General features: G+C 43.7%; 1 protein-coding gene across 1 annotated transcript; it reads right to left on the bottom strand.

Annotated features, from left to right (window-relative positions):
- Nucleotides 1–404: 404 nt before the first annotated feature.
- LOC1275711 (catalase) lies at nt 405–9,822 on the bottom strand. The gene is made up of 2 exons (XM_314995.5): nt 9,532–9,822; nt 405–2,218 (listed from the first exon to the last, which is right to left on the bottom strand). The coding sequence occupies exons 1-2, from the start codon at nt 9,583–9,585 to the stop codon at nt 758–760; spliced, it is 1,515 nt and encodes a 504-aa protein (XP_314995.5). The 5' UTR covers nt 9,586–9,822; the 3' UTR covers nt 405–757.
- Nucleotides 9,823–11,091: the final 1,269 nt, after the last annotated feature.

The following is an 11,091-nucleotide window of genomic DNA, read 5'->3' as shown; positions in this document are numbered from 1 at the left end:
ACGGAAAATCCGACTACAGTGGAACGATGCGAACACATTGCGTACTTCGGATTGCCTACATTTAGGCGATTTAATAATACTTATCTGTTGATTTACATGACTTGTAATCATACAGATGAAAGATTATATCCCTTGAGACTCAAAATGCAGTTTATATTTTAATTGTATGCCTTAATTCTTACCTTTTTTGGTTACATTTTCTCAAACATTTATTTTTTTTTAATTTGGGCTAAGCAATAACGAGTAACCTACAAACAGGGGAATATATTGCATACCTTCAGGCACATAGCAAGGAGGGCAATATTCATTCAACTCTTTTCTGGTGCACCAGTTCTCTAGTCCAGCGTAGAACCGGCTCAGGGATATTAGAGCTTGTTTTCGCATCGAACAACCAAAAACTTTAATTATTTTTATAAAACCATAAGATTTTATTGATAAAATTGTTTACAAAAATAACAATTACACGAGCGTCTGGCACTCGCTTGGGAAATATTGCACTCGGATGCACTTACGTGGGGTCTAAGCAATTGCATGCCAAATACAAAGAAAAGAAGATCAAAAGTACAGAATAACATAAGCCCCCTTCCCTCTAGCTGGTGTAAATCCTAAGCAAACACTATTGCCAGCAGCTTCTTGAGCCGCTTCTCCACCCACTGGCGGCAACGTAATGATTGTGTGCTTCTTTACCGGTGCATGATAGAATGTTGAACGATACCGAATGTTTGTTTTGCTACTTCCGCGTCGATCATCTTCCACCTTACAGATTGGCCGTGCGGCGTAGTTTCAGTCCCTCGGAAAGGTGACGGCCAAAATCGGCATCAACCATGGCGAAATTCTTCACCGCACGTTCCTGCAGGAACGGCGACGCATCCTTCAGGTGTCCGACGATGTTGTTGATCAGGCGCTGGCGGCCAGCGTCATCCAGCACGCGACGGTAGAACACGGTCGCCTGCGAGAAATTGTCCTCATCTCCCGTTTCGTACCGGTTAACGTCGCCGGACAGCTTCAGCGGCGTGTTCTGCAGCTTGTGCGCCCTCGGGCAGGTTTGCGGACCGCTGAACGAGTTCGGGAAGTAGTTCGGCGCGCCGCCCTGATTGTCGGTGCAGTTCATCGGCCCATCGCGCTGGAAGTTGCGGGTCGCCACCCGGTAAGGGCAGTTGACCGGCAGCATCAGATAGTTGGCACCCACGCGGTGACGGTGCGTATCGGCGTAAGCGAACAGACGCGCCTGCAGCATCTTGTCAGGCGACGGCTCGATGCCGGGCACCAGGTGAGATGGGGCAAACGCGGCCTGTTCCACCTCGGCGAAGTAGTTGCTCGGGTTGCGGTCCAGCACCATGCGACCGACCGGAATGAGCGGGAATTCGTTCTGCGGCCAAACCTTGGTCAGATCGAACGGATTGTACGGAACCTTTTCGGCCTGCTCGAACGTCATCACCTGCACCTTGAGCGTCCAGCTGGGGAAGTCCTTCTTGGCGATCGCATTGTACAGGTCGCGAATGCTGTAGTCCGGATCGGTGGCGGTCAGCTCGTTCGCACGAGCCGGATCCAGATTCTTAATGCCCTGGTCCGTCTTGAAGTGGAACTTGCAGTACACTGGCTTGCCGTCCGCGTTGACCAGCTTGTACGTGTGTGAACCGTACCCGTTCATGAAACGGTAACCGTCCGGAGTGCCCCGGTCCGAGAACAGGAACATCGTCTGGTGCGTCGTCTCCGGTCGCAGCGAAATAAAGTCCCAGAACATGTCCGGATCCTTCAGGTGCGTCGCGGGGTTGCGCTTTTGCGTGTGGATGAAGCTCGGGAACAGCACCGGATCACGGATGAAGAAGATGGGCGTATTGTTGCCGACCATATCCCACACCCCATCGTCCGTGTAGAACTTGACGGCGAAACCGCGCGGATCGCGTACCGTATCGGCCGAGCCGCTCTCGCCGCCGACGGTAGAGAAGCGTACGGCTAGTGGCGTTTTCTTGCCAACCTTCTCGAACAGCTTGGCGGCACAGTACTGCGTGATGTCGTGGGTAACCTCGAAGTAACCGAACGCACCGGCACCCTTAGCGTGCACAACGCGCTCCGGAATACGCTCACGGTCAAAGTGGGCCAGCTCGTCGATCAGGTGAACGTCCTGCAGCAGCACCGGACCGCGCGGACCTGCCGTCTCCGAGGCGGTCTTGGTACCGACGGGAGCACCATGGCTCATCGTAGCCGTCACCTTATCCTGTAAAAATATATGAGAACGAAAACACACACATATTATTAATCAGAACGTAACAATCGACCAGTTCTTGGACGTCAAGGAAAAGCGAATGTGCGGCGCACGAATTGCGTGCACGGGTACATTCTATAATCTGACCTAGTTCGATGGCGACGTAAAAAATACGGGAAGTCAATGTTACTTCTATCTTACTACTTAAAGCTTGTTATGCATAGCGAAAACCAAGGCACTTTATGAAGTCTACGATTCTGGGTTCGGTTTTTTTAAGATCCAATGGTATTCGATGTAAGCCTTATAGCCATTGATCACAATCGACGTTTGCTTATTGTGAATGCAACTCAATCACGTGCTACAAAAGCACATTATAAACTTTTTTTTGTCGCTGTACTCTTTGGATATTAATAAAAATAAACCTTTTCCGTCGTCAAACGACTGAACAACGATCATGAACACATCGCACGGCTTGATCTGCATGCTCCAAACGTCTTGTTTTTCGCTCCATTTTCGCACGCATCCTTCTAATCAACTAATCATGCCCCTTTTTCGCATGAACAATCGGTAATGGGGGTTGAAAGGGAAGAGAAAGGTTCAATCAACTCCATGTTTTCTCGAGCGATGCTACGATCATGTACAGTTCATCAGCTTAAATGCACGATTAACCAGGGCGCTAGTAAGTGAAAAGTAAAAACCAGACGTGAAAAAAAGAGAGCCCCGAATGACCCAGATAAATTCCAGGTGTGTTTACGCGACGAAACCGTGGGTTCGTCGGCACGAGGCGACCAGAGTTCGTGTGACTTTCGAATGCGGGGTACACGATGGTCAAGAGTATTAAGAGCACAGCCATTCACTGGATATATTGTTGGGGAAGGCATCATGTGGTTTAGATAAAATGCTAGAAAGGTTACGAATGTTTCGCGCTCAATGTCTACTAGCAATTGGAATAGTTTCAATCAGTTGCAACCAGACCAGTTTGTTACACAAAATCAATCAAAATTCAAATTTACAATTTTCCTATTGGAATGATTCGTAAAAGCTTTAAAGTTCTGTACTGTTGGATGAAAACTGCGTTTGTTGTTACATGTACACAACAACATAACTCGTTGTATAGTAGTTCTTACTAATAGGACAATGATGCCACTTGAGACTCTTAGCTACCCAGCCAATTAGCACAAACCTTCCGGATGATTGCATTTGCACCTGTGGTAGCATTCTTTGTAACCCTCCAGCGGTGAAATGCATCAGAAAGGCGGGGGGGGGGGGGGGGGTAGGTAATGTACTAAACGATATGTATTTAGACTAGAACGGCCAACGGTTTCTAGAGTAAAACATTAAAGTGGATCGTTGCAGGTGATACTTAAATTCGACCTTGACTGGACACCGGAACAAATAGTGCTACCGTCGTTAATGTGTGTGTTTTTTGCAACATATTACCACACCGCTTTGTGTTTGTGCTATCGTTTGTGCTACATAAAGTGCATCGGCTTGGTTCGTCTGCTCGGCCTTGAAGAGGGAGTGTTTGCAAATTATTTAAGAAGTTAACATAAGCAATTGGGGTGGAGCGATACAATTAGCACCCCGTTTTCGTTCGTTCGATTACAGTTTGGCAAAAAAGAGCAGTTTGCAGCAGAACAACCACGCAATCGGGGCGTGCGATTGGCATGATCTGGAACATACCAAGAGGGTCACATCACTCTCAAAGTATATGTCATAAAGTTAAACAAGCATTTTATCTAAAATTATCGATTTTTTCAATTTCACAAAAGTAAGGGGATTTTTTACGAAGAAGTACTCCAAATATTTGCTTTAGCTGGTGTTGCCAGTGTTATTGGCTCGATTGTAAACGAGTTTTCACATTCCCGGCTGATATCGCATGCTTCGGACCCACCAAATCTTATCGGAGCTTAGTCGATTGGGGTACGTGTAATCGCCGAAAAATATTGCACTATAATGGGGTAGAAAGAAACACTGACGACATTACGGCTTGAAGTTGAATGAAAAAGCTTCATTGCTTCGCAAAGATAGCCCACTGGAGATTACACAAGTAAAGAAAGCTTCTTTTTCATATAATAAACAAATCTTACATGTTTACCACTCAGGTTCTGGTGTGTGTGTGTGCAGAAGAAAATGAGCAACAATGCCGATTGCGTTTGTGTGCTCGGCGTTGATTACTGACACAAATGCAACCTCATTGAATCGAAAGAGAGAGAGAGAGACAGAGAGATTGAGCTTTATCTTATCACAAGCGACGACCAACGGACACTCCAAAAAGGTCACCAACTGGCTTAAGGCATGCAAACAACGGTTGTTTTGTGCGGTAAAACTGAGGACTGAAGACGAGGTTTAATTTTTAAACGAATTATCTTATCGACTGTCAGAATTGTTGGGGCTTAGAAACATACACCAACTTTTTGACATTGTTGCTGAATCACTACGAACTTTAAATCGGCGTTTATTTTTGTTATATCGTCGAATGTCTGAAAGCTATACTAACCAACCATCCAACACTCTTACTAAGCGGACAAGCATCTGTTGGGAATAACCGCTACCACAAGAGCAAAAAGGTATACGCACTGGAAAAAAAATAAAACAAAGGTCTAGTACCGGTTTCTTCCATTTTCCGGTGCACCTTAAGACATCGCCGACCCCTAAGGAGCGCCACAACAAAATTCCACACGACATTACAATCAGTGAAAAAATAGGAACAAAAAAAAAACACGCAAACCGGTCACGCATAATATCTCTATGAGTCCGGGCGACTTGTGGAAGAGAAGGAGTAGCTGTTATTGCAGTTAAAAATGGATAATTTTTCACTTTTTTTTTTTGTTTTGGTTTTGATTGCGAACTGCATAGGTGGTTTGCCGGGGTTCAATTATTCAAGTTACTGGAGCTTGCGCTTGTAAACAGTTTCCCCTCTCACTGTCTGGCGAGCGCAGAGGCGCACTTCGAAGGTTTTGCGTATGAGCAATGTAATTAATTTCTGTAAATTTAACCGGCGGGAGTTGTTGGAGAGTTTTTGTTTAATACATTCCACGTACTACTATTGTTTTGAGTCGATAAAAATAAAAATACACTTCAAAACAAAGAAATTAGTATTTATTAATATGTATTGTATAAAAATGCAACTAAAATGCATAACTATTAATACCTGATCCTAGGTACATTCGAAAGTTCCATTGTCCATGTAGGCTGATATATTTCAATTTACTAAATTATGTTGCACTACATCATCTTAATCCAAAACAGGCTAGTTGTTTACCCGCAAAAAATATCCGTAAAAACGTCGTACAATCAGCTTCTTCTGGATAGTCTTGCATCCCTTGTTTCATAATTGAGCGCAAAACTCGTTTTAACGCATTTATACTTGAAGTTTATCCAGTGGTATTTAGGATGCATAGCAATGCAAGGAGAACGCCTAGGCCTTGTCGCAGTTGCAGTATGCGCGCATGATCTTTTACTCGTTCCCACAAAGTGACACATATTTTGCTCAACAATAACATCGCCCTCTACACACCGGTACAAATTTCATGTGTCTATTAGCTTCTAAATTTGAAAAATATGTTTACTATCGCAACAAATACACCGCAAGTACAAGTATGTTGCGGTTGACACCCGGAGTAACTGCGTAAATGTTAACTACTACTATTATGACCGCGTTTCGGTAGCACAACCACAACCACTGGAACGAATAATAGCCTCGCATACCGGACGATTGATAATTTTAAACTCATTATCATTGTTGATTCAACGTCGCGGTCAGTCCGCGAACAAAGTGACGCGTAAGAATAGGACAAAGCAAGAAAACGGCAAAAATGTGCATGAGTCTTGTAAAATTCTAGCTGCCATTTTGAATGGTTTAAAGAAAGCCTCAAGTAAGAAAAAAATGTAAGTTAATTTATACTTCTTGTTTTCACATTCATTCAAGTAGCGTTAAAGTGGCATAAAAGTAAAAAAAAAAACATATAATTGCAGCAAACCAAACACAAACTCATTTCGCTCCTGTGCTGGTACTGATAGTTGAAAGGTGTTTTCTTTTGGCTCGGAAGATTACAAATCAACCAACTGTTGTTGATTGACAATGCAATTGTTAATTTTTGCAATTTAATTCAACCGAAACAGCTACCACCCCACGGAGATGTTACTCACATAATTAAAGACCGGCGGTTCCAGACAAAACATCTTCCTTTGCAAAGTGATAAGTCATCTTAACCTTCAAGATACGTTCAATTTCGGTATTACCAAACAGTAGGAGCTCAGGCGTATTATACACTTTTTCACATTTGAACTTGTATCAATTCGCTCACAAGATTACTGCATCACCAGCTGTCGGCGAGAGGTTGACCTATTGACCCGGCACCCGGTCGTTGTTTGTCTTCCTGCAGTCAACGCCGAGTAATTAAAACTCCTCTCCCACGAACAGGACACCTTCGCCCTCGCCACTACTAAAACCAGTAGATTAGCTGTTATCAGTTAGGTGGGCAAAGGGGGCAAAATCGTCCGTCTTCTATGTGTCAAGATCCGGAGCATATAAAATCCGTACCTCAAAAGCCCTAAGCAATTGTCCTAAATTTGATAAAGAAAGCAAAAGCTGTTAATTTGATGTAGTACTGCTGACTTTTTGATTCTAGCTTGGTGGTGTAATATCCACCTTCCACACAGCCGTTACAGGCGGGGTAAGGTAACTGGTCCCTTGGTGTTATGTGACAGGTCGTTACCGACAATCGACGATCTTAAGAGGGGCTGGCTGCTGGTTGGACGAGGGCTGCTGCTCATTAAATGGCGCGTTATCTTGTATCGCCCGGTGCGATAATGGGCCTTGCAGTACACAATCAAAAGTGGACTCGCACACAACAACCCCCCCGGTTTTACCTCGGTCACGTACCGATACGAGAAGGACTTTGGTATCTAAACCATCAAAAGTCTGGATGGGGTGAGGTTGATATGTTACCCGATTAAATGTTTGAACGTTGGGCGCTAAAAGACTCAAAGTGTCTTGGACATGCTGTGGGCGATGCATCTTCCTGCGATGCTCACGTATAGCGCGATTGCGCTCGATCGCGATAGCCGGTGGAGCGTAATTATACTTCAACCAGATCACCCGATCGCAATGACTTCATGAACAGCATAAAAATAACACTCCCGTTCCCGTAATCGCCGTTCAACCATCAGCAGTGCTGTGCATAAATAATTATCTTTCGGTTCGGTCGTTTGCAGGCGGTGCGTGTTTTTATGGCGATATAATAGCTGTCACATCACTCATCGTCATTCGATTGGAGACAAATTCATCATCAGCATCATGGTCACACGAAACGGGTATTGTGAGAAGATATAGTTCAATGTTTTTACACAAAGAATAAAAGTAGCAGGGTTACGAAATGAACCTCTACAGCCGGCAGGAGAGCTGCAATTTACCAGTAGGTAGTAGCAAGACATATTTGCAGTTTAGAAAACTGTGACCTGCGTTGCTAATTGATTACAATTGTCTTGCAGCGGCTGGAATGCTGCCGGTGAGAAACAATCTTTCCGGCCAAGGGTGCTTGCCAGCGGACATGTAATGTGGTTGATGTAATGAGAGGTGTTCGCAAGCACGAATGAAGGTTATTATCATCGCGGGGGCTCGCTGTATCCACTGATCCCCCAGTGGTCGAGTATAAAATGTTCTCTTCGCACCTATTTCCCAATGTGATGAGGTGGAAAACGTTAAGCTTCGAATGATTTATTAAAACTTAACAATAATTAATCAGCTGCGTTAATGCATCAAACAAATTATTTTTCGCCGCGCACGAAGTGCAGCGGCTGTAGGTGCAGATGGGAAACCCTCTTTTTTAATTAATTACACAAAAATGACGAGCCACTGGTACCGTACTAATTATAAGATTGAATAACTATTTAGAACTACAACCTTGCAATTTCACAACCCTGTAGTTTATTTGTTCCGCCCCTCTGACTGTGGTTCCGTTTCGATCGATGGCAAGGAACTGCTTTACCCTCTTGAAGGTTAACCAAATAGTCGAATCATCTAACTAAATCAGCTTTTGATATTTTTTTCCTTTGTACAAACCCAAAGGATTAATTGAATATCGCCAGCGATCTGCTCAATCGAAGTGTAACGGGGGTGTTTGAAAATTATTACCGCGCAATTGCAACAGACGGCGGCATCGTTGCATCGTATCGGCTTTTCTGTTGATTATGTTTTTGCATGTTGTAAACGATCCTTCGGTAAAGATATCGTCGAACCGGAACTTATTTCTACACTATTCTAGCGTGGTAGTAGGGAGGGATTAGGGGGAAAAGAGACAGCCCGCCCGCTAAGTGATTCACGGACTTGGGTTTGCTAATTTTGCAAATCATGCTATCGACAGTTCTAGCAGAAGGCCTGTGTGTGCGCTTTGCCGGGTGGAGCGGGGTTGTGGGGGAGGGGGGGAGACTTTGGTCGTTAGTACTGTAACGTCCATTGCAGCGAGTAGCTTTGTAAATATTTGAAAATGGCGTTATCATGTGCAGATGCAACAACCACTTGTGATGGATCTATTTACATATGTTCTGGTCAAACAAAAAAAAATCTGCTTTGAATGATGCAACTACAGCAAATGGTTTTGAAAGTCTCGCAAAAATGTAAACCAAACAGTACTTTTTTATATGAAACAACGTTCGAAATTCAGGTAAATATGATTTTACAAACTAGGTTTACTTCCTTTTCTCGAGTTTATTTTCAATGCCGTGACTACTTCGTGACAGGTTGAAGCCTTTTCCCTTCTTTTACACCAGCAAAAAATATTTACCAGATGGTCAAGGTAAACGTTCAATGCCATCAGACCACGTAAGATTCATGAATTCACACAACGTGCAAGAGCGATATATTTTTTTTTATTTCCCCCGATCGGATCAGTTTTTAATTCCAGCATACTACTACTATCGGCTACGCTGCGCAGTTTGATTCGTACCACACTTTACTCGAAGTCACTGCGCTCTTGATCGCCCGGTGGTGCTGGTTTGAGGCTCTTTCGTATGGCGATGCTGGCCAGAGGCCGTGCGGTTTTGCATTCTATTACTTTCTGCCATCGAAAATCAGCACCGAATGAATAAAGATCACCCTTACGGTCGAATTTCAGCAACACGCTGTTTTGGAAAAGGCCGCGCATATGGGTAAGTGGAAGCGAAATGAAATACTCAACCAAACCCATCGAACGGGAAATTGGACTTTTGTGGACTGCTAAGCAGCACTATTGGACATGTTCCAAAGTTCGTACGGTCATGGTCCGCGGTACGACGATAGGTTAACCCATACACGGTCGAATTGGCCGACACTGTTTGCGTACCTTCTGGGCATCCCTGTATACGTTCAGCTGGTTTTCGGCCGGATTGCGCGACATTGCTGATGGGATTTGTTTTCCTTTTCACTGGCACACTGGAGTCAACGATTTGCTATAACAGTGATTAAAATATCACTAGAAGGCACAGTACAGCGCACACAAAACACGATTGGACGCTACCGAGACGTTCGTCTGGCGTGAAACAATTGCAAGTAAATAACCGGACTGTTGACTTATTTTTATAGAGAACTGAAAGCTGGTGATGTACAGCTGGTGGAGCAATGAAAGCTCCGGAACGATCCGTTCCGACAACGAAGAACAATCCGGTCAGTATTACAGGGTGGTTCAAATAGTATTCTATACAGATTTTATTGATTGATTATTGAAGTTTAATTTAATTTCAATTAAACCATTGACTGGACATATGGTATCTTTCTTTACACGCCAAAACCAAAACTGCCAGAACGCTTACGTAAATAAAATGAAAAAACAAAAATTAAATTTTTTTTTTTACCCTGTTTCAGGCAACAAGGGTAGCCAAAACGATTTTGATTGCTTATTTATCTGATTCTAGGAAGCCAACAGACTTGAAATTTGGAATGTGTGTGTAACACAGCCATCGTTCTCTGATTTTTTTTCTTTGATTTTTTGAGTAAAATTAACTTGTTTTTTTTTATAATTTTTTGCTATACCCATACCGAGCTACTGGCAACCGAGCTACCCGGGTAGTCAGCGATTTCAAGGCTTATAATGTATGACTACGTTATTCAATATTAATGCAATATCCTGATGAACATTGAATAAAATAATGCAGTTTCCGTAATTGTGCATTGATTGGTTCAACTTACAATCGTTTTTTTTTTTTTTTTTGTTATAGCTTTTCAAAGTTGATCGGATTTTTTTGAAAAATCAAAAAACGTAAAATACATTTAGTCGGTCTCATGGTACAGTCGTCAACTCGTACGACTTAACAACATGCCCGTCATGGGTTCAAGTCCCAAATAGACCGTGCCGCCATACGTAGGACTGATTATCCTGCTATGGTGGGGTAATCCAAAAAGTCATTGAAAGCCAAGCCCATAACCCAAGGAAACATTTTGGACCTAGCTTGAACAAAAACTGGGCTGTCTTGCTCTATCTTCTATACCGCACCTGCTTGCATTCATTCGCGAGCGTTAAAACATACTCTCCCGATTTCATGTTCTCGCGAATTGCCTGCTGCTGTAAGAATGTATGAGTGAATGTGTAGCGTTTTTCTCTGTGCTTCCTCTTCTCCCCCCTCGCTCGTACTCCCTTCTTCCATCGATCCGATGCACAATTCCTGATTCGACCGCGCAATAACATTTGTAAGGTTCCGCCGCAATGAGATACTGTACGGAAATATACAGAGCATTTCCTTTAAGCATCCGTGGTCCACACGGAACGCCGATGAACCAAACACCACCGGCCAATGTCAAATTCTCGATATTGGCGGTGATTGGTGAATGTGTCCCTCCCCTCCCTCATCAACTTTAATTCACTTACAGTGGAGCGCCGTTTATCCGGGTACCTTTTATCCGGCTATCC

The sequence above is a fragment of the Anopheles gambiae genome, chromosome 2, assembly GCF_943734735.2.
Source record: "Anopheles gambiae chromosome 2, idAnoGambNW_F1_1, whole genome shotgun sequence".
Taxonomy (NCBI): Eukaryota; Metazoa; Arthropoda; class Insecta; order Diptera; family Culicidae; genus Anopheles; species Anopheles gambiae.
Note: the sequence above shows the minus strand (reverse complement) of the source record. Positions and strands in the feature narration are given on the sequence as shown.